Consider the following 25,529-nt stretch of genomic DNA (forward strand, 5'->3'; position numbering starts at 1 on the left):
TAATAATTCACCGAAAAACTACCGCCCATCGCACTCTTAAGTATGGTGTACAAATTGTTTGAAAGACTGCTGTATAATAGAATCAGCAAAACCATATTCCAACACTTACCAGTGGAACAGGCAGGATTTCGGCCAAACCGCAGCTGCACAGACCAGGTACTCGCCCTGACCAATTATGTGGAATCAAACTTTCAAAAGCAATTAAAAACAACCGCTGTCTTCATCGATCTATCTGCTGCTTACGACACTGTGTGGCGACAAGGGCCGATATATAAATTAATGCGAATAATCCCATGCAGAAAGACCACTGAGGTTATTAACGCCATGCTATCCAACAGATGTTTTAAAGTTATATTGGGAGACAAGACTAGTACCCAAAGAAAACTGAATAATGGACTTCCACAAGGATCCGTGCTGGCTCCCATACTTTTCAGCCTCTACATAGCAGACACGCCAGAAACCACATCAAAAAAGTTTGGATACGCAGACGACTGGACGCTTGCCGCAAGTCATAAAGAATTCGAGGTCACTAAACGCATTCTAACAAACGATTTAAATGTCCTAGGGAATTATTTCCGCAAATGGAGATTACAACCCAATCCAACTAAGACAGAAGTGTCCTGCTTCCATTTGAACAACAAGATGGCCAACTATCAACCACAAATCCATTTTGAGGATAGACTCCTTAACTATAATAAACACCCAAAATACTTGGGTGTTACACTTGACAGAACGCTAAACTTTAAAGAGCATCTTACTAAGACTGCTGCAAAACTCCGAACTCGTAACAACATCCTGCAAAAGCTCTGCGGCACTACATGGGGCTCCTCAGCACCCACACTTAGATCGACAGCATTAGGACTGGTATACCCCGTAGCGGAATACTGTGCACCAGTATGGATAAACAGTCCACATACTCACCGTGTTGATGTCCAACTCAACCAAGCCATGCGAACTATATCGGGCACAATCAAGGCCACGCCCACTTACTGGTTACCAGCTTTGAGTCATATAGCTCCACCACCCATCCGCCGGAAACATGCCCTTGTCAGAGAATTTACAAAAATCAATACTGATCCTGAGCTCCGCTCCCATGTCGGAACTTCCGCCAGAGACATAAATAGGCTCCGTTCAAGACACCCGCCTCTAAAAACAGCAAAAAGGCTAGTAGATCAAAACTTTAATGTAACTGAACGGTGGAGAGAACAATGGGAGAATAACGCTGCACCAGCTAACTGGAACATGCCATGTATTACAAGCAAACCTGAGGGCTTCAACCAACCGAGACGAATTTGGACCACACTCAATAGAATAAGGACGCACTGTGGCCGATGTTCCGACTCACTTTTCAGATGGGGAAAAATACAATCACCAAATTGCGACTGCGGCGCCGAAAGGCAAACAGTAAAACACATGGTAGAGGAATGCCCGATTAGATCCTATAACGGCAACCCTTCGGATTTCCTGGTTGCTACAAAAGAGTCAATCGAGTATATTTATAATCTAGATGTTTGTTTGTAGAATATTTTTGTATTTACTGTTGTTTGTAATTTATATATATGTATATATATGAACCTGTGATGTAGCCATACGCTAAATAAAAAAATAAATACCAAAAGTGTATAGAACTCACCCTAATTTACCCTGTGCCCTGTGCCTAGAGACTAATTCACCCCTTTCTCAAAAACGCCCCCATTTAAATGGTAGAACTTCACGGTTTTTTCAAATTTAGAGGTCCGTTGACCACATGAGACAATAAAATCCCGATAACGTTGTATTTCCTTTTAGCTCTCTTATTTTGAACATAATCAATAGCCTATAGCTAGGTGATAATATTATATTGTTAGGTATTCAGTGTTTAGAGATTTGCATTTTTCTGCATTGTGTTTAGGATGATGTCAAGAAAAGAGTCTGCATTAGAAAAATGATTGAAAGTGCATAATTTTATTTTAAAGTTATGATTAATTGTTTATATGGGAAATAAGCCACAATTAAAATGAAAAAAATAATTTTATTAACGTTTCGACGCCCAAATCGGGTGCCGTTGTCAAAATACAAAATATTACTAAAATAAACTAAAGTGTTGTTGCTAAGCAAAAAAATTCTTCTAATAATTTATTTAATCTCACTCATTTATATTGGCAATTCAGACATATATTATACATTTTAAAGTAGAAGACTTTAAAATGATATTGCCAATATTTATGAGTTGCGTTCCTGGGACGACTTACTGAAAGATAGTTCATTCGATTACATGAAATTAACCCCAACTCAAGAATATCCGTCATAAAAAATTATAGCATGTGATATGTCTTTAAAAAGACAACCAAATGCAACGACAGTAAAATTCTCGCGTTAGAGACTTCATAGTAAATCACAAGGGAAAACCAGGAAAGACCTGTGATACTATCCCGACATCGTAAGTATTTGGTCTTACATTAATTTACTCTCAAAAAATAATACCAAATTCTGACTTGTAACATGTTTAAATTATAAATAATATTAATAATACTAGATATATAAGTAATACTAAAATATAAAATATGTACTAGCTCGATATTATTGACTTACTAATCTTGGTATTTTCTTTCTATTGACTTCCTCTTTCAGTATGGGTAACCACATCCTACTGCATTCTACCGAGGAATTTGCGACACAATTGGTTTCATTTAGCATAATTAGAGCCGCTTCTTTGATTTTTCTCTTTTTACTATCTGATTCTTTCAGGACTATACTGGAATCTCTCCACTGAACTCTATGTTCATTATCCCATGCGTGTTGACATATTTGAGATCTCTCAAATTCTCTATTTTTAATATAAGATTGATGTTCATTTATTCTAACGTCTAATGGTCTTGATGTCTCACCTAAATAAAATTGTTCGCATTCACAAGGTATTTTATAAATGCAATTCTTTGTTCTTTCTTGATCATTGTTAGGTTTAGTTTTAGATAGAATAGATCTCAATGTGTTTGTTGTTTTGAATGTTGTTGAAATGTTGAATTTATTTCCTATTGTTTTAAGTTTCTCGGATAGTCCTTTTATATATGGTATTGATATTTTCCTCGTATTATTTCTGGTGAATGTTGTAGGATCCCGTTCTAAGTTGTTCTGTTCCATTCGATCCAATCTTGACAATTCCTTATTTATAAACGATAAAGGATAATCATTTTTTAATAAAACAGATGTTAACAATTGTTTTTCTGCTAAAAAGGAATTTTCGTTAGAACAAGTAATTTTGGCTCTATCATATAAGGATTTAATGATTCCCTTTTTAACGTTGATGTTGTGATTTGACTTGTAATTGAGATATCTGTTGGTGTGTGTTGGTTTTCTATACACTTGAGTCTCATATCCAATATCCTTCTTTGAGATCAAAACATCGAGGAAAGGTAGGCTGTTATTGTATTCCTTTTCCATTGTAAATTTTATTGTCTCTTCTTGATCGTTTATAATATTCAGGAACGTATCCAACAATTCTGATCTATGAGGTCATATTGAAAACACATCATCTACATATCTCCACCATACTGTGGGTTTTAAATTTTGTTTAGAAATAATATTAGTTTCGAAATCCTCCATAAATATATTAGCCAATAATGGAGATAAAGAAGAGCCCATTGCTAGACCAAAATTTTGTTTATAGAATTCATTGTTTAGTTGAAAATAGGTATTATGGGTACATAATGTCAATAACTCCATTATAGCTGATACATTTAGTCTTGTCCTAGTTGCCAATGTATTATCATTCTCTAATTTCGTTTTGATTATGTTTAAAGTTTTATCTAATGGTACATTTGTAAATAAACTGTTTATGTCAAAACTTACTAAAATATTATTTGGATTAAATTCAATAGTTGATAATTTGTTTAAAAAATGTTTTGTATTTTTTATAAAAGTGTCATCATTATTAGCAAATGGTTTTAGAATGTTTAATAAGAATTTTGATAGTTCACTACAAGGAGAATTGATGGTACTACAAATGGGTCTAAGTGGTATGTTCGCTTTATGAATTTTCGGCACTCCATAAAAATGTGGTGTCTTACTGTAGTGAGGTGTCATTAATTTTCTTTGATAGTATGTTAGATCATTTTTAAATTTGAATAAAGTTCTATATATTTTGTTTTCTAGTGTCTTCGTTGGATCCTTCGTTAATTTGCTATAAGGTCCATTTGTAATTAGATCTGTAATTTTGTCCTCATATTGTATTTTATTCATTATTACAGTTGCATTGCCTTTATCCGCTGGTAGGATTGTTATGGAGTCATCATTTCTTAAAGTTTTTAAAGCTTTCATTTCCTCTTTGCTGATGTTCTGTTCAATTTGATTAGACTTTTCCAATTCAAGTTTACATAGTACCCTATATTGTTCTTTTTCATGAGTTGGTAGACACTGGGATATTTTCTCCACTGAGCTGATTATGTCTAATTTTGGAATAGATGGATGAGTAACAGCATAGTTTAAACCTTTTGACAATACCAAATTTTCCGTTGCATTTAAATGTCTATTTGATAGATTGACAACTGTCGCTAATATGTCATTATTTCTATTTAGGTTATCAAAAGTATGTAAACTATTTTGTTCTAAAAGATTATTAAATTTATTTAAATGTATATTTCTTTGTTTCTGATATGAATTTTCATAAATTATGTGTAAACTAAAAATAATTCGATCAAAATCAGAATTTGATATCATTCCGAAAAGTAAATCTTCAATACTTACGATGTCTTGTTCGATAAAAAATAAATTTTACCTGTGAAATTGCAACCTTTCCCGGATCATCGACAAACTGGCTCTATGTAGAATATTTTGGAGTCTTCTGCTTGAGTATGCTGGCCGTAACCTCAAGCCCTTTAGTATTATGTTGTTATTTCTACATCTTCTTAAAAATTTTATTGAATTTTGACAATGTGCCAGTTTCTCGTAGAAGGTTTCCAATTTCCTAAAATTTTGACACACGATAGGCCCATACCGGTTTCTTAATGTTGTTCTGAAGCTATTTCCTTGTGGCATTTTTATGATTAATTGTTTATATGGGAAATAAGCCACAATTAAAATGAAAAAAAAATAATTTTATTAACGTTTCGACGCCCAAATCGGGTGCCGTTGTCAAAATACAAAATATTACTAAAATAAACTAAAGTGTTGTTGCTAAGCAAAAAAATTCTTCTAATAATTTATTTAATCTCACTCATTTATTTTAAAGTACATAACATGCATCCAAAAGTGCATAGACATGTCAAAATCATTATATTAAGGGCCAAATTTTGTTATTTGAGGGGATTTTGGGGTCACGTAACACGAATACGTAAACTGAACCGACCCCCGCAACACCTGGTGCCCAGGGTTACTGTAAGACACGTCATCTGGAGTTTCGAGGCTTTTTGGTACTCAATTGATGCAACCAGATTACCCGGAGGTTTTTGGGATCCCTGAATACAAATACGTCATTAGAACCGACCCCCCGGAGAACCTGATGGCCAGAGTCACTGCTGAGCCACGTCATCTTCTGGAGTGTCGTGTGTTTTCGGCATTAAATTGATATAAACCGATTACTCGGGGGATTTTCGGTTTTCTGAACACAAATATGACATCAGAACGGACCCTCGGACGACCTAGTACCCAGGGTGACTGATATGCACGTCATCTTCTGGAATTTCGAGGCTTTTAGAATAGAATAGAATAGAATAGAATAGAGTAGAATAGAATAGAATAGAATAGAATATAATAGAATAGAATAGAATATAATAGAATAGAATAGAATAGAATAGAATAGAATAGAATAGAATAGAATAGAATAGAATAGAATAGAATAGAATAGAATAGAATAGAATAGAATAGAATAGAATATAATAGAATAGAATAGAATAGAATATAATAGAATAGAATAGAATAGAATAGAATAGAATAGAATAGAATAGAATAGAATAGAATAGAATAGAATAGAATAGAATAGAATAGAATAGAATAGAATAGAATAGAATAGAATAGAATAGAATAGAATAGAATAGAATAGAATAGAATAGAATAGAATAGAATAGAATAGAATAGAATAGAATAGAATAGAATGGAATAGAATAGAATAGAATAGAATAGAATAGAATAGAATAGAATAGAATAGAATAGAATAGAATAGAATAAAATAGAATAGAATAGAATAGAATAGAATAGAATAGAATAGAATAGAATAGAATAGAATAGAATAGAATAGAATAGAATAGAATAGAATAGAATAGAATAAAATAGAATAGAATAGAATAGAATAGAATAGAATAAAATAGAATAGAATAGAATAGAATAGAATCGAATAGATAGAATCGAATAGAATAGAATAGAATAGAATAGATTAGAAATATGCTTTATTGTCACTGAAAATTTTAACAATTTTATGGACAAAGCTTACATACAGTCAAAAGAAAAATAATATCAATAACAAAAATAATAACAATTACAATTTCCTAAAATTAAATAAATCGTCAATATACAGTATATAAGATATAAAAGCCATACACAAAATGACATGGATTTCACCAGATGGAACCACAACCAATCAAATTGACCATGTGCTGATAGACAAAAGGGCAGCCAGTAGTATCTCCGATGTGAGAACACGACGAGGAGCATGCTGTGGATCAGACCATCTTTTAGTACAAACCAAATTTAGATGCAGAGTTAACAGCAAAAGAAACGAAAGACAACAAAGAACAAACAAACTGGACCTGGAAAAACTGAAGATTCAGGAATGTAAAGAGAAGTTCGAACAAGAAGTCGCAAATGAGTTAAGGACGCTGGAACTGCACTCCATAGAGGGCAAATGGACTAATATCAAAACAGCAGTACTGACAGCAGCAGCGTCCACCCTGGGAAACAAGAAAAAGGAGAGAAGAGCAGCATGGTTTGATGACGAGTGCAGACAAGCAATCGAGGAAAGAAATGAAGCACACAAAATGTACATAACAAGAAGAACACGGGAAAGACGAACATTATTTGAAGTCGCAAGACGGAAAGCAGACAAGACATGTAGAAATAAAAAGAGAGCCTATGAAAATGGACAAATAGAAAAAATGGAAGAACATTTCAAAAACAACGAAATTAGAGGGGCTTACGAATACCTAAAAAAGATAAAAAGTGGGTATAAACCTCAAACAAGTCTATGTAAAGATGAAAGTGGGCAAATAATCAGTGACCAACAGAAAGTCACAGAAACCTGGAAGCATTATTTTCAGACACTACTTGGAACTCAAGTAGACATGGAAGATGAAATGGGTATGATCTACGTAGAAGAGAATGGAGTAGAAGCTCCAACCATAGAGGAAGTTTTCGAAGCCATTAAGGCCCAGAAAAACAATAAAGCTCCGGGAGTTGATGAAATACCAGCAGAACTATATAAGGTAGGTGGCGACCACCTAGCAAGTCACATCCACGCGCTCATCAGAGACGTATGGCAAGAAGAGAAAATACCCGACGACTGGAAGAAAAGTATGGTATGCCCGATCTGTAAAAAAGGAGACAAACTCCAGTGCAAAAACTACCGTGGAATCTCTCTACTATGTACAGCATATAAAGTCCTCACGTATATTATAAACCAGCGGCTCCAACCACTAGCAGAAAATATTATTGGAGAGTATCAGACGGGCTTCCGACGGGGAAGATCGACACTGGATCAAATATTCACAGTAAAACAGATCTTGAGCAAAGCATGGGAACACGATATTGATGTTCACAACGTGTTTGTAGACTTCAAACAGGCATACGACTCAGTCAAAAGGAACAAACTATACTATACATTGGCTGAATTGGCAATACCACACAAGTTAATAAGACTCATTAAAGCCACAATGGATGAAACTCAGGCATGTGTACGAATACAAAACCACCGGACAGACTTTTTTAACATTTCGCAGGGACTAAAAGAGGGAGATGGGCTGGCCCCAACATTGTTTAACCTGGCACTGGAGTATGCGGTTAGGCAAATGCAAACTGGACGAGGAAATCTACTGACCAACCGAACGGTTTAACTGGCCGCTTATGCTGATGATATTAATATTATGAGTAGAATATCAACAGGAGCACAGGAAACATATGCAGAGTTAAAAACACAAACAAAAATGCTAGGTCTTTAAATTAACACAGAAAAAACAAAAATAATGACTCAGACGAGAAGAAATATAGTCCCAGAAAACATTATACATGAAGATGACATTTTCAATTCAATTTATTGATGTCAATATACAGAGTATTTACATAAGTCAAAAACATAAGTCACATTGAAACGGTTGAAAAGTTTACATACCTGGGACATCCTGGGAGTAGAAATATATGCCGACGGATCAGAAGATGGAGAAATAAGGAAGAGAATAACGCAGGCAAACAGAGCTTATTTTCCCCTCTCCCATATATTTCGGTCAAAAGGTGTCCACCGAAATACAAAGATGAGAATCTATAAAACCTTAATTCGACCAATAACATGCTATGGCAGTGAAGTCTGTGTGCTGAAAGAAACATCCAAAAACAAACTCGACACATTCGAAAGGAAAGTACTTAGGAGAATACTAGGACCTGTGAGGGAAAACGGAATCTTCAGAAGTCGATACAACAACGAGCTTTATCAACTTTATAAGGAAACGCCCCTGTCAGACTTCATTAGAATACAAAGATTCCAATGGGCCGGACATGTGATAAGAATGTGAGAGGATAGGCTACCAAAACGAGCACTGAATGCTAGAATGCAAGGAAAGAGACCGGTTGGGAAGCCACGAAAGAGCTGGGAAGACACAGTAAACAGCGACGCACAAGCCCTTTTAGGAGTCCCTGTATGGAGAAGAGCAGCCACAGACAGGCAAGGGTGGAGGCAAAAAATAAAGGAGGCCAAGGCTCAATTTGGGCTGTAGTGCCGTAGAAGAAGAAGAAGATAAGATATAAAAGCAAAGACAAAAGCAATTTATTGCAAAATTTATATAAATGGCAAATTTAACATACTTATGTACAACAAATAAAATACAACATTAGGAACTGACAAGTTTAAGCTACTGCGTATGAAACCCAATTTTCTTAGTTATTCATTAAAAAATTCTTCTTTTGAATAGGACTTTTAGACAGATAGACTTTTGCCATTTTACGGAACTTTGGGAAAGATGTTGCAGATTTAAGGCCATCGGTACATAATTCGCAAATATTTTACGGCTATCCCTACTTTTTCTGTCTTTACACGGCAAATTACGTGTAGTAAAATTCACACTCGTATGGATATGTAAATATTACTAATTAGAATGTCATTCTACTTGACAATGTCATCATTAACTTTAAAGAGATGGTTTTTGAATGTTCTTGGATAACTGTTATTTGTATAATTGCAAATTATTAATTCAGTTAATAAATGTGATTATTTCATTCATAGGTGATTCTGACCAGAAATAAAAATTAAACTGATAAATTTTGATAATTTCCCGTCGTCAAGTATATTACGTCAGATGCCCTTCGTTGCTATGAAAAAATACATTTCGTGACATTAATGACAATTAATGTTTTAAAAATTATAAAAGTGATGACTTTCAACCGTAAAATATTTATAACAACTTTGTGTTTAATTGTACTAATTTGTACTTACATAAATAAATTACAATAAAATTTTGGTTTTGAACAGTTTTATTCATGAAATAATCGCAACACATTGCACTTGATCTCTAAAATTAATATAGAATTTTTATATAAATTTTTTTGAGATAAATTAATATAGAATAAAATTAAAACTGTCAAAGTGTCACTCGGGAAAAATTCAATAATTTTAGAGCTCTTGTGCAATTACTACTGATTATTTCATTCATAGGAGATTCTGACCAATAGAAAGCTACATAAATCTAAATTAAACTGATAATTTTTGATAATTTCCCGTCGTCAAGTATATTACGGCAGATGCCCTTCGTTGCTACGAAAAAATACATTCAGTGACATTAATGACAATTAATGTTTTAAAAATTGTAAAAGTGATGACTTTCAACCGTCAAATTAATATTTATAACAACTGTGTGTTTAATTGTACTAATTTGTACTTACATAAATAAATTACAATAAAATTTTGGTTTTGAACAGTTTTATTCATGAAATAATCGCAACAAATAGCACTCGATCTCTAAAATTAATATAGAATTTTAGAGCTCTTGTGCAATTACTACTGATAATTTTTTCACTAACTATGTATTCAGTGATTGTAATAATTTATATGTACAACAAAAACTAATAATCAATCGAGAAAAGAGGAAAAGTGTTATAGTGATTTTTTAATAATGTATTGTTACTATGGAACGCTTACAATTTTGAACTTCTTTAACAACAAAATACTTGGCTCACAAAACATATCCTGGTCAATTATCTGCTTGGATTGTCCATAAATAACAAACAATTAACTTTTTATTAAGTTCACGTCTTAAATCAATTATTTATCAAATACACTATCAATTTAATCAATTTAATCAGCAACTCAAAATATTCCCGATGCCATGTCAAATATTTAAAACTGTCACTGTCTTGTCATCATATTCTATTTGACTCACTGCGTTGTATGACAAAGATAGCTAATGTTCGATTTGGAAAATATCACCACGGACATGGTGTCTATTTTTTTCGAATTCTGAAAAAACTAATAAATGTTTTTAAAAAATTTAAACGCAGAATGAAAGTCTAAATTATTGTCGAGGGCCGAAAGTTCCTTAGAATATATAAAAAGTTTCTTTTGAATGAGATATTTGAAATTAAAAATCACACTACATTTTCTCTTAGTTTTTCACCCCTGTAACTTATTAAAATAAACATTATAGAAATTTTCAGGCACTTTTGGTCCTCGGTAAGAACGTAATCTTTCATTCTGCGTTTAAATTTTTTAAAAATACTTATTGGTTTTCTCAGGATTCGAAAAAAATGAATCCCCATTTAAATACCATTGCAGTCGAAAATACGTACCCATCCCTTTAAGTTGTAAAGAGAGATGGTTGTAAAGTTGTTTTGCGGAATATAATATAGATTTCTTTACTAACTCAGTGGATGGGATCGGTAAATAAATATCAAAGATTGAATTTCTGGTGGAGTAAAGATGATTGGGCCTTGCTGGAAAGACATGAAGGTGTTTACGAATTAAACAAAACCTTTTCTAGAATATATAAAGATGGAAGTGTTAAAATTCCGTGATCTCTGAAGTAACTTCTGCAATGTGTAGATCGTCTGAGGCCAAACAGATATCTTATTGCCTTTTTTTGCAATTTAAAAATAACATCAAATTGAGCAGCTGTACTAGAACCCCAATAAGGAAGACCATATCGAAGATGAGACTCGGACAACGAAAAATATGTTATTTTAGAAGATGCTACATTGAGTTCTCTTGACGATCCTTTTCGACACCAAATTGATGCAAATAGATTACTAGGGGTTTTGGGGTTGCTGAACACGAATATGCGCCATCAGAACCGACCTCCGAAAACCTAAAACTATTGAAAGGTCAGAAGATCATGCATATCAGTCTCCCTAGGTACTAGGTGCTGCGAGGGTCGGTTCTGATGTCATATTCGTGTTCAGTAACCCCAAAAACTAACCGAATAATCTGTTTGTATCAATTTAGTGCCGAAAACCCTAGAAACTCTAGAAGGTGATGTGCCTCAGCAATGACCCTGGGACCAGATACTTCGGGGGTCGGTTCTGATGACATATTCGTATTCAGCGATCCCAAAAATCCCCCGAATGTCAAAATCTGGCCCTTATTATACTGATTTGACATGTTTTGGATGCGTATTAAGCACTTTAAATTGCAATTATGCATTTCCACCCTATATTGTAGACTTTTTTCATGACGTCATCCTGAATACAATGTAAAAAGTTGTATCTGGGTGGTGGGTTTAAAAATCGATTTATTCAGGTATTTTTAGTGCTAAAAGCCCTGGTCTAATTTGTGTTTTGTGTCTTTCGTTAATGCATTTAAGACAATCTTGCATAAAATGTGCTACATAATATGTGCTACCACAGTTACGATATTCGCATAAGATGCGATTTGGTTAACAGATGGAGTAATCATGAGTTATTCTGCTATGCTATATACACAAACAAACGACTTTAGCAACTGACGGTTAATGTTTGCTTCACATAACGAATGTCCTAGCAAGCAAAGTCATCTGGAGGTGTACGGAGTGTAGCCCAGCCATCTCCGTCTTCGTCACCTTATTTACTTATTTGCTTTATGACATTTTCTTAGTTGATTTGGTTCCAAAAATTTTCATTGTAGATTTGGTTAGACCAAAATATACGAAGAATGTTTCGTAATGCTCTATTGATAATAACTTGTGCTTGGTGTACTATGGGTACACAAAACACAATTTTACATTTGTGTTGAAGATTTCTAATTTCATTTTACTTGTGTAAATCCTGGTTTTCCATATGTTATGTATGAAGCATATTTAAGGCATTACGAGCCTTATTAATTCTTTCTTACTCAGCATGCTCTATACCACCATTACAGTCGATTATGCTGCCCAGATATATATAAATTTCGCCATTGTTGATCACAATAGGTTTGCTGTTTGTGGTACTCAATCGCATTTCTGTAGTTTTGTTGCTTTGTTGTTTTGTTCCCATACACTTATTACTTTTTATTTAAATACTTGAAATCGGATACGGAGAGTGCATTCATTAACACCGACAACGCACTTGCAGGAGAAAGCAAACCATGCAGGAGAAACAAGAAAAACCATTTTCTTTAATTCTGTTAGCTTCCACATTAAGCTAGTAGAGCAGGGCGGATCTGTTTTGAGGTGGATGTGAGAGGTGGCATTCAGCAATAATTAGGCAAGGTTGGCAAGGTGGCAATAATTATAATTGACTTGCTCCTTCTCAAATATGCCCGGAACATTAATAAAAAAAATTAAAATATTTAAAAATTTCGAAAAATATCGATTTTTTTCTATTTTTGATTCATTTTGAAACAAAGTTGTAGGGAAATAAAATAAAGACAATTGAATATTGGATGATACACAACTGGTTTAAAGTGTCTTAAATTATTACCCTCTCTGCAAAATAGCAATAAATACAAAATAAGGGACAAAAAACATGTTTTTATTCGATGTTTTTCAATCACCCTGGTTGCACTTGGAACCTTCATGTTCGTTTAGAAAATTCTTACACCGTCTTAAGAAAATTCTTAAGCATACTTACACCGTCCACCAAATTTCATTAAAATCGACTTATAGTCCAGTCGGGTTAGACGAATAACAGGCCTAACCTTGCATTAGGAGCTGCCCCAAATTTTATTTTTCTAATCTTTAGGGAGGGTCAATATTAGTATAAATTTAAAATCTCGACTGAATTCCACCGTTGCGTTAGCCGCCATCTTGATTTTAAACGAGAACCGTTTTTGCTCAATATCTCCGCCATTTTTTTTTGACAAAAAGTGTAAAAACTGAAATTGTTGAAAATGGAATTTTCTATAATTTCATTAATTACAACTTGTTTCGTGCGGTCGATATTTTCCGAGTTATGAGGGGAAAATAGTGAGAGTTGGAGCATAATTATTGAATTATTGAATTATCTCGTTTATGTTTACAACAAATATGTACCTATACAAAAATGAAGAGAATTAAATTCTATACAATTTTGATTTCTTTAATTTTTTTGCTAAAATTAATATTTAAGGTAGTACGTATGCGGTAATGGCGCGAGCGTAAGACCGGATTGATTTTATAGCAATTGTTTTTGTTCAATATTTACGCCATTTCAACTAAAATTGTTCAAAATAAAATTTCCTACAATTTCTTTTTATCAAGTTTTTTCATGTGGTTGATATTTTTCGAGTTACATGGGAAAATAGTAAAAAGTGGTGGGGGAGGCATAATTATTGAATTGAATTTTGTTTCCGAGCTGCCCCAAATTTTATAATTCTATCCTTTAGCAGAGATCAATAGTAGTGTAAATTTAAAAGCTCGACTGAATTCCGCAGTTGCATTAGCCGCCATATTGATTTTAAATGAGAACTGTTGTTGCTTAATATCTCTAAATACTATCTAAATGGTGGGAAAGAAAATTGTTGGAAATGCAATTTCCTACAATTTCTTCGGCACAATTTTTTTATACGATCAATATTCTCCGAGTTAAGGGGGAAAATAATGGAAGCGGAGGGGAAGCATAATTATTGAATTGTCTCATGTATTATTAACTTTACGACATAATTGTACATAAACAAAAATAAAGAGAATTATATTTTATACAATTTTTGAAACTTCCAATGAAACATCAACCAAACTAAGTATATAAAAGACATAAAAAGACATTATATGCATTAAGTTCACTTAATAATTTGATTAACTAGCGGGTTTAATTGGTTGAATTTGTCTGTCTATATTTTAAGTTTTATGTCAGCTAATATATCGTGATATTTCAACAATTTTTTTTTAATTTTGGACCCTGTTGGGGAATTTTCCCATTTCCCCCCTTGTAGACCCGCCACTGGTTCTCTCGAAAAATTGTAGTAAATCGTAATTGCAACAATTTCAGTTCTTACACTTTTTGTCGAAAAGTTGAAAATGGCGGAGATATTGAACAAAAACAATTGCTACAAAATCAATCAGGTCTTACGCTCGCACTTTTACCACATACGTACTACCTTAAATATTGATTTTATAAAAAAAATGTACGGCATCAAAATTGTACAAAATTTAATTTTCTTCATTTTTGTATAGATATATATTTGTTCTAAAACTAATAATAAACGAGATAATTCAATAATTCAATAATTATGCTACAACTCTCACTATTTTCCCCTCATAACTCGGAAAATATCGACCGCACGAAAAAAATTATAATGAATGAAACTATAGAAAATCGCATTTTCAACAATTTCAGTTTCTACACCTTTTGTCAAAAAATTGAAAATGGCGAAGATATTGAGCAAAAACGGTTCTCGTTTTAAATCAAGATGGCGGCTAACGCAACAGCGGAATTCAGTCGAGATTTTAAATTTACACTAATATTGACCCTCCCTAAAGATTAGAAAAATAAAATTTGGGGCAGCTCCTAATGCAAGGTCAAATGCTATCCCGACTGGGCTATTAATAGATTTGTCATAATAATTTTGCTATGTAAATTTATTTAAACAAGTTCAAATTTTTTGAAAACTTTGTGAGCAAAAAGAAGACCATTTCGAAATTTGCTAATTTTTTTACCTATAAAGAGACGCTCTACCTAAATAATGCACTTTACAGAATTAAAATCGGATTATTTAAGCGGCCTCAGCACTGTTTTAAAATTTTAAACAATTTTTTGGCTTATAAACAAATACAGTGAGAACATTTGAATTGGAATAAATTCATTTTCTCGAGAATGGGCCACTCTGGAGATAAATCCCGAAACAGGTCGATTTTTATTTTTAAATTATAATTTTTGGCATATATACCATACTAGTAACGTCATCCATCTGGGTGTGATGACGTAATCGATGATTTTTTTAAATGAGAATAGGGGTCGTGTGATAGTTCATTCAAAAGGTTATTCAATTCTCTATTCACTAATATAAACATTAACATAATTATTTATACAGGGTGCCCAAAAAATATTTTTTAATTAAATTAATTGAGACAAAAAGAAGAAAGTATATAACTTATTTAATTCTAAGTACATTTTACTGTTGTCCTAAAACAGGAAAAAATTATTATTTGATAAATAACTATTGGTTTTCGCTTAAATTCAATATTAAAGTTGCCACCCACCAGCCTCTTGGCAGATTGAACATTTAATTTAACCGAAAGCAATGTTTATTTTTCAAACTAACATTTTTTTTTCTGTTTTTTGATTGCAGTAAAATGTATTTTGTATTAAATAAATTACCTACGTTCTTCTTTTTGTCGCAATTAATTTAAATAAACCGAATTCTGTTGGGCACCCTGCATAAATAATTATGTTAATGTTTATATTAGTAAATACAAAATTGAATAGCCTTTCGAACGAGCTATCACACGGCCCCTATTCTCATTTAAAAAAATCATCAATTACGTCATCACTCCCAGATGGATAACGTCACTAGTATGATATATATACCAAAAAACTAGAATTTAAAAATAAAAATCGACCTATTTTGTGCTTTATCTCCAGAGACACCCATTCTCGTGAAAATGAATTTATTCCAACTTAAACGTTTGCACTGATTTGTTTATACGCCAAAAAATTGTTTATACCTTTAAAACAGTAGTCCAAGTAATGAAGCTTAAAATAGGACAAAACCTCGCAATTTTTACAGAATGGATCGATTTGCTTGAAAATTTGAGAGTAAGTAGTGGATAGTCCAAGGATCAAAATCTATACGACGTCGAAAGTCGCTTTTACCATGGGGGTGGTTGCCACCCCATGTCGGGGGTGAAATTTTTTTATTATATTTGGACCACAAAAGTTGGTAAAAACATTCATTCTAAGCAAAAAATGTTCTATAAATTTTTTTGATAAAATTAATAGTTTTCGATTTATTCGCTATCGAAAGTGTTATTTTTATATTAAAAAAATTAATGTTTTTAATCAGTTTTCTGCAAATAACTCAAAAAGTTTTCGTTTTATCAAAACAACTTTGCTTAACAAAAATGTACCTTTTAAAAAATCAACAAAACCATTTTTTTAAATTTTCTTTGAGACCAATAGTAATCGAGCTAGGTATATTTTATTATATGTTAGCTCTTCTTCGTCAAATCCTAAATATTGTAATTTCAAAGTCAAAAGACGGGAAAAGTGTGCATTTTTTGAGGATAATTTGTTTAAACTAATTTGAAGTATTTAAAAATATTTATCTCCAGAAATAAAAAAGTCTTTAGCTCAAAAATTAAGTGGCTTATAATGAAAAGAATATCAGACCCTATATTTTTCAGCGAAAAAGTTATCGAAAGCAAACCCCTAATCACCACCCTGATTAAAATTAGTCATTGACCTTATTTCGTCTTCTTTATTTATGTATTATTAATAGGTTCTAAAAGTTTAACTGGTTTAGAATGATTAGTTTCTAAAAAAAATGGAGTCAAAAGCAAATATCGAATTTTTAAAGTTTAGTAAAAAAATTCCTTTTTCTTCAGAATAGAAAGATTATCATCAGAGATACGAAAAAATATTTACATATGAAATTGTAGCTTATTTAATTCCCAAGAACCTGGTTTGAAAAAATGTTTTTATGGTAAAAATTGAGTGAGCTATTGACAATTAAATCTTGTAATAACATGCAAAAATCACCTTTACCAACCCTTTCAAAGTCACCACTTTTTGCGACGGACGATCTTATAAAAAACCTACAAAATTATTTTTTACCAAACTTTCTAAGATAAAAATTAAAAAGATTACGGTAAAAAATCAATATATATATTTGAAAAAAAAAAGAAATCCAATTGGAAACATAATAATGTAAGTTAGCTTTGCTTTTAGTCATTGGCCTTATTCATTTTTCTTTATTTATGTATTATTAATAGATTCTAGAAGTTTGACTGGATTAAAATGATTAGTTTTAAAAAAACAGGAGTTAAAAGCGAATAACGAATTTCTGTAGCTTGGTAAAAAATGCCATTTTCTTCAGAATATAAAGATTAGCATCAGAGATACGAAGAAATGTTTCAATATGAAATTGTAGGTTATTTAATTCCCTAGAACTTGGTTTAAAAAAAATTTTTTACGGCCAAAATTGAGTGAATGGTAAATGCGTATATATCGAAAAACATTGATTTTTTCTGTATAAAACTCACACTTTCGATAGCGAATAAATCGAAAAGTATTAATTTTATCAAAAAAATTTATAAAACATTTTTTGCTTGGAATGAATTTTTTTATCAACTTTTGCAGTCAAAATATAATAAAAAATTTCCACCCCTAAAATGGGGTGGCAACCGCCCCCATGGTAAAAGCGCCTTTTGACATCATATAGATTTTGATCCTTGAACTATCCACTACTTATTCTCAAATTTTCAAGCAAATCGATCCATTCTGTAAAAATTGCGAGGTGAAATGCTTCGGTTCCTGGACTACAGCGCTGAGGCTGCTTAAATATTCCGATTGTAATTCTGTAAAATGTATTAGATAGGTAGAGAGCCTCTTTATATGTAAAAAAAATAGCAAATTTCTAAGTGGTCTACTTTTTGTTCAGCAAGTTTTTAAAAAATTTGAACTTTTTAAAGAAAGAATACATAGATTGCAAAATTATTATGCAAAATCTATCAGGTCGATTTTAGTGAAATTTGGTGGACGATCTAAGTATGCTATTAGAATTTTCTAAGCAAATTATGAAGGTTCTAAATGCAAATAAAGTGGTTAAAAACATTGAATAAAAACAGGCTTATTTTGCCCGCTTATGCTATTTTGTAGAAAGAGTAATAATTTAAGACATTTTTAACCAGTCGTATATCATACAAAATTAAATTATCTTTATTTTATTTTTTACGACTTTGTTCCAAAATGAATCGTTTTAAAGCTATAAGCAAAGAAAGTAGAAAAAAATCGATGCTTTTCGAAATTTTTAAATATTTTAATTTTTTTATTAATATTCCGGGCATATTTGAGAAGAAGCATAAGTCAATTATTATTATTGAAGCTGTCACCTAACTTTATCTGCAAAAATCCGAATACCACCTCGCACATCCAAAAATAGACGATTTTTCACAGATCCGCCCTGCTCTATAACGGAATTGCGCCCATTAAGGGTGGTTGCGCCAAGTAAGGGTCCTGTATATAGCTTTAATTGCTGCAATGTAAACGGTAGAGAGTCTTCTACTTCAAAAGAAGAAGCATAAAAATTTGTCACAAGTTTTTATCGCCAAAATTCTATAACGAATGTGAAATAAAAGTAGAAAATGTCGTTCTGAACCTATTTATTTGTGGCATTTTTGCAATTAACTATTCTAAATGGGAAATAAGCCAAAATTTAACCAAAAAAAATACTTTTGTTAACGTTTCGATGTCCAGATCGGACGTCGTTGTCAAAATACAAAATATTAATAACTTAAACAAAAATGTTGTTGCTTAGTAAACAAACAATTCTTCTAATAATTTAATTTAATCTGACTCATTTGTATCGGCAAGTAAGACATATATTATACATTTTAAAGTAGAAGACTTTAAAATGATATTGCCAATATTTATAAGTTGCGTTTCTGGGACGAATTTATAAAAGTAGAAAAATATTTTGCTTCCATTCAAATAATGACTTGTAGTTCTATATCCTTTATTCTAAGTATAAAATGCTCAATGTGTTCGTGTTCTATTTATAGACAGGTACAGCACAAAAAAAGAGAAGCAATAACATTAAAAACCAAAATATAATGTACTTACTGTGTAAGGTGCCATTTTCACAAACACAGACTCATTTCTTTTTGCGGTTATTCATTTTATACTACGAAAAAGTTCATTATATGGTAATATATTGTTAATTTTTGTATATTTTTCACAGTAGATCGAATGCACATAAGCTTGCTACATTTTTAAAGATTTAAAAATGTGTTTTTGGTGAAAACATAGAGAACACTAAAGGATAACAAATTTTTGGATGTTTCGTACTTGTCAGCAATTCCGGATTTGGCAAACAATGGGTATTCAATTTTAATAAATATTATTAGTTATTATGGTGCAATATTATGGAGATACCTAAGGTATTCCTTTCTGGCATTAATGTAATTTATTATTCTAAATGCGAAATAAGCCAATTTAACTTAAAAAATGATTTTATTAACGTTTCGACTTCCACATCGGACGTCGTTATCAAAATACAAGATATTACTAAATTAAACAAATATTTTGCTACTTAGTAAAAAACTTCTTCTAATAATTTAATTTAAGCTGACTCATTCATATCGGAAATTTAGACATATATTATACATTTTAAAGTAGGAGACTTTAAAATTATATTACCAATATTTATGTGTTGCGTTCCTGGGACATTATTAAAAGATAGATCATTCGATTACATGAAATCAACTTTACCTCAAGAATATCCGTCATAAAAAAATCGTAGCATGTGATTTGTCTTTAAAAAGACAACCACAAACAATGGTGAGAGTAAAATTCTCGTGTTGGTGATTCCATAGTAAACCACAAGGAAACAACAGGAAAAAACCTCTTGATACTATCCCCGACTAAAAAGAGAGAAACTCAACTTATTACCTACAAAAGTGGACAACATCAATCCCAAATAGACTACTTCATGATAAGGAAAGAAGGCATACGTGAATGCAAGGACTGCAAGGTAATGGTTATTGAGACAGTAAGCCAACAACATAAGCTGCTTGTTCTGGACATCGAAGTAAAAAGCGAAACTAAACATAAATATCGGAGAGGACCACAAAAAATCAAGTGATGGCTGCTAAAAGATGAGAAAGAGGGTCTATTCAGGAGAAGAATAGTAGGAAAAATATGTTGGAACATGAAAGGAAGCCCTAATACAATTTGGAGACAAATGGCCAGTAGTATTAGAGAGACTGCTATTGAAATACTTGGGAAAACGTCAGGAAAAAAGTTCGAGGATAAAGAGACTTGGCGGCGGTCAAACCAAACAAAGTACAAAGAAAAATAAAAGAGAAGAGAAAATTATATAAAAAGTGGCAAGAAACCAGATCCGACACAGATCTTCAAAACTATATGGTGGCGAAAAAGGAAGCGAAAGTAGCAGTAGCAAAAAAGCCAAAGCAGAAGCGTATTCAAACCTATACGATCAACTTGATACCAGGGAAGGCGAAACGAAGATATATAAAATACCCAAACAGAGAGCAAAGAAAGCAAAAGATTTTAATCAGATTAGATGTATCCGAGATGAAAATAATAAAATACTATTTCACGAAGGGGATGTCAAAAAGAGATGGAGAAAGTACTTTGACAGCTTATTAAATGAAGAATTTGGCAGATAGCCTGTAGAGTCAACGGAGACAGTAGCAGCGATGGTCACCAAAATAACAAACGAGGAAGTGGTTTAAGCGCTTCAAAAAATAAAGAAAGGAAAAGCGGTAGGACCAGATGATATTCCCGGGAAAGTATGGAGAGCATTTGGAGAGACAGGAACAAGGTGGCAAGCAGATCTATTTAATAGAATTATGGAAGTTGGACAAATGCCAGACGAATGGAGAAGCAGTATACTGGTACCTGTTTACAAAAACAAGGCAGATATACAACAATGTACAAACTACAGGGCTATAAAACTGCTTAGCCACACCATGAAAACATGGGAAAGAGTAACTGATAGACGGATACGTGAAGAGACCGAAATATCCGAGAATCAATTTGGCTTTATGCAGAGCAGATTAACAACAGATGCAATTTTCATTATAAGGCAGTTGATGGAAAAATACAGGAGTAAAGAAACAAATCATATGGTATTCATTGATCTTGAGAAAGCTTATGATAGAGTTCCTCGAGAGATTCTGTGGTAGGCACTCAATAAGAAAGGAGTGCTTGGTGAGTATGTAAAGATTGTGAGGGATATGTATGAGGGAGTAACGACTAGTGTTAGGACAGGTGCGGGAGAGACTGATAAATTTCATGTGAAAGTAGGATTGCACCAAGGCTCTGTGCTTAGTCCGTATTTATTCTCATTAATTTTGGACCAGATAACAGCGAAACTACAGGGTAACATTCCATGGTGCTTAATGTATGCTGATGATGTCATGTTAGTAGGAAATAGTGAAAGAGACTTATAACAAAAACTGGAACAGTGGAGGCAAGCTCTGGAGGAAAAAGGTTTAAAACTTAGTAGGACAAAAACAGAGTGTTTGGAATGTTCATTTAAAGATGGAATTACTACAAATAAAATGGTATCTTTGGATGGTGAACTGATTGTAAAAAGCAATAGTTTTAAGTACCTGGGATCGGTATTACAGAGTAATGGAGAAATAGATGGAGATGCATGAAGTAGAATTAGGGCTATATGGATGAAGTGGAAAGAAGCGAGTGGTGTGTTGTGTGACAGAAAAATTCCAATTATGCTGGGGAAAATTCTATAAAACAACCATAAGACCGGCTATGATGTAAGGAACTGAATGTTGGGCAGTGAAGAAGAAAGAGGAACAACGAATGCATGTGGCGGAAATGAGAAGGCTTAGATGGATGAGTGGAGTGACAAAGAAGGATAAAATTAGAAATGAGTATATTAGGGCAAGTCTAGGTGTGGCACCAATTGATGCCAAAATGAGAGAGCCTAGGTTAAGATGGTTTGGTCATGTTCAACGTCGAGACGTTAATCACCCAATACGAAGAATAGCTGAAGTGCAGATTCCTGGAAGGAGTAGGAGAGGAAGACCAAAGAAGACCTGGGGGAGACGTTAAGGCAGGACATGTTGGTAAAGGAGATTGACATTGATATGACCCAAGATAGAATTGTGTGGAGAAATGCAATTAGGGAAGCCGACCCCGCATAGGGATAAGGCAAAGGGAATGATGATGATGATGATGACTATCCCGACATTGTAAGTATTTGGTATTACATTCAGTTTACTCTCAAAACTAAAACCAAACTCTGATTTTATATGTATGTTATTTTAAATTATAAATAATATTAATAATACATATATATATAAATAATACTAAAATATAAATTGTTTACTATCCTCGATATGGTATTGACTTACTAATCGTGGTACATATTTTCTTTCTATTGAGTTTCTCTTTTAGTATGGATAACCACATTCTACTGCATTCTACCTAGGAATTTTCGATACAATTGGTTTCATTCAACATAATTAGAGCTCTATGTTCATTATCCCATGCGTGTTGACATATTTGAGATTTATTAAATTCTCTATTTTTAATATAAGACTGATGTTGACTTATTCTAACGAGGTATATGATAGTATCATGAGGTACTTTCCTGGTTTTTCCTCGTGATTTACTATGGAATCACTAACAAGAGAATTTTACTGTCACCATTGCATGTGCGGTTGTCTTTTTAAAGATAAATCACATGCTATGATTTTTTTGTGACGGATATTCTTGAGTTAAAGTTGATTTAATGTACTCAAATGAACTATCTTTCAATAAAGTCGTTCCTGGAACGCAACTCATAAATATTGGCAATATCATTTAAAAGTCTTATTAAAGACATGTTTTTCTTACTTTCACATCACTATGACCGTATAATTGAAGGAGGGAACTTTCTCCCGCTTTAACGTGGATCTCTGGATCGGATCCCGGTGAATTCATAACTATTTTAATCCCCCATCCTAATTACAGGTCAATTGGTAACTCTGGCCCTCAGGTAATTTTTCGGTAACCAATCAACTACCGGTGAATTCGAAACTAAATAAAGGTATAATCTTTTAGACTTGAAATAAACATATGGAAAATCTCTTTGCTTTTAAATTATCAGATGGATTTAAATAATTTATCACTGCTAAACATCTAAATATTAAATTTACAATTATTTGATAAAAACCAAGCTCGTGTAGAGCTATCCTTGATGGAAATAATATTTATAACACGTGTTAATGAAACACTATAATATTGTTTAAATTATCTTATTAAGATATTTCAATTTTTGCTATTTTTTATAGGTACATATTATAATGCAAATATAATGTTTTTAAGCAAACCAAGAAACATTCGGTTTAGATTTAAGGTATTAGATTTAATCAATGGTTTCGACTTCACCTGAAGAAAGTTTCGAGTTGGCAGGTCAGGTAATAGAAAAGTTACGAATTGGCCGGTGTACATTTTGATTTGAAAATGTTTGTCATTAAAAGTTACGAGTTAGCGCGTGTCCTCTAGATCAACGTTTGGATTTTTAAATACGTCAATAATTTTTCGGAGTAGATTAATGAATTTCATTTTTTCTTGGTTAAAGACTGCACGTGTTGTATCACAGCCACTCAAGGCATGCAAAAATTAAATATGATGTGCAGCTGCTTTATCTATGATACTTTTAGTGGAATATATTTATTGGGAAATTGTTCCTTTTCCTGATTTGAGAAAGTAGACGTTTAATCGCGTACATAGAGCTGTGAAAATAATTAGAAGATCTATATCTTCGCCGACCACTATTACAGTATCCAATGCTGATAAAACATGATGATTAGCGTATGCGCATCTTCTGTGACTTGCGAGACCATGAAATTTTCCGCTTCAAATTTTGTCTTCAACATTCAAGTGAGACGGTTCTGGTTCTCATTTCTCAGGAATTTATCTTATAATACAGTTGGAATCCTTGTCTCGTCAGAAAGTATGTTTACTGAAGCAGCTATTCGTGGTCGTCGGGATCCCTCTGTCTATTTGGTACTACGGTTTGCTACATCTTCAAGATATCCGTCAATACGATTTTACCATTGGATTAATATTTCAACCGATGCAAAATGACTTGGTGTAATAAGTACCTACCCTCCGTCAAATTATATTTAGGCCCGTCGATATTTCTCCAGAATGTTGCTTAAATGGCTTATACATTATACATAGAAGATTTAATGCATTTAGGCATGCCTTCGCCATTGAAAAGCGATAATGGAAATGGAGCTAGTTCCTGGTACGTAAGGAAATTTTTAAGTTCCTCTTCAGATTCTTTAGCAATGCACATAATACCGGCGGCAATAGTAGAATATTTTAGAAAAATATACGAAAAACACCTGGGGGTTGTAGATGAATAATACTTTGTGACGCTGGTACGCAGATACGTGGATACAGAAAAATTGTAAATACATAAATGGTAGGAAATTTTTTCTCCTTTCATTTTGTACATAACTGTTCTTTTCGTAAAGTGCGTCGGAAAGGAGATATTCCCAAAGGGTTATTAGGTGCCATTTTTTAATATGGCATAAAAAAACAATTTTCAAAACTTCTGGAGCACTTTCCAGGTAACCCCTTTTTATTTGATTAAATGACTGAACTAATACTGGTATTATTAAATTTTATCAAGAATGTCTGTTATCCACATTCATTGCAATACCGAAAACAGCTAATGCAAAAATAATATTCCGATCACCAAACAATCTCATTAATCTCTTTATTTGCTTATAAATAAGGAAAAAACCCTGTTCGGTACTTAAATACTCCAGGTATCTAAAAACCCTTTTAGTTATTGTAGGCCTATAGGAAGAAAGCCTACTTGATTCCTGTCAAAAGTTGGGAGCAGTTTTTTATTTATTAACAATTTCGTGCAAAACAGCGATTTTTTGAATTTTTGCAATCTATTATAAAGTTAAATAGTTGACAAAATTTAAAAATTTGATTTTTTAGGAACATGGAAAAAACTTCAAACTGGCAGTTTTTGAAAGTTGAAAAGTCAATTTGTTGCTTCGTAAACTACAAAATAATGCACCTAAATTGATGTACTAAACAAATTCTCAAAATTTCAGAACAATACATCAATTAGTTTTAAAGTTGAAATAAAAGTTCATTTTAAATTTAAAATAAGATAGCAGATTAAATTTGACAAAATGACAGATGATACTTGTGACTGCAGGGCTCCATCAATTAATCCTGATCAGTAAAACAATATCTGGGACACGTAATGAGGGGACAGCGATATGAAATGCTAACACTGATAATACAGGGAAAAATAAGAGGCAGAAGGG

General features: G+C 32.7%; 2 protein-coding genes across 2 annotated transcripts in view; one reads left to right on the forward strand and one right to left on the reverse strand.

Moving 5' to 3' along the window:
- LOC126889553 (stearoyl-CoA desaturase 5-like) overlaps nt 1-19,400 on the reverse strand; it is a 185,778-nt gene extending 166,378 nt beyond the window's left edge. The window contains exon 1 of the mRNA XM_050657928.1: nt 19,318-19,400. Within this exon, the coding sequence (XP_050513885.1) occupies nt 19,318-19,332 (15 nt within the window). The 5' untranslated portion in view covers nt 19,333-19,400. The remainder of the gene's footprint in view (nt 1-19,317) is intronic.
- LOC114331250 (trypsin-1-like) overlaps nt 1-25,529 on the forward strand; it is a 123,399-nt gene that overhangs the window by 6,697 nt on the left and 91,173 nt on the right. The gene's annotated exons all lie outside the window — the stretch shown is intronic.

Source organism: Diabrotica virgifera, chromosome 8, assembly GCF_917563875.1.
Source record: "Diabrotica virgifera virgifera chromosome 8, PGI_DIABVI_V3a".
Lineage (NCBI taxonomy): Eukaryota > Metazoa > Arthropoda > Insecta > Coleoptera > Chrysomelidae > Diabrotica > Diabrotica virgifera.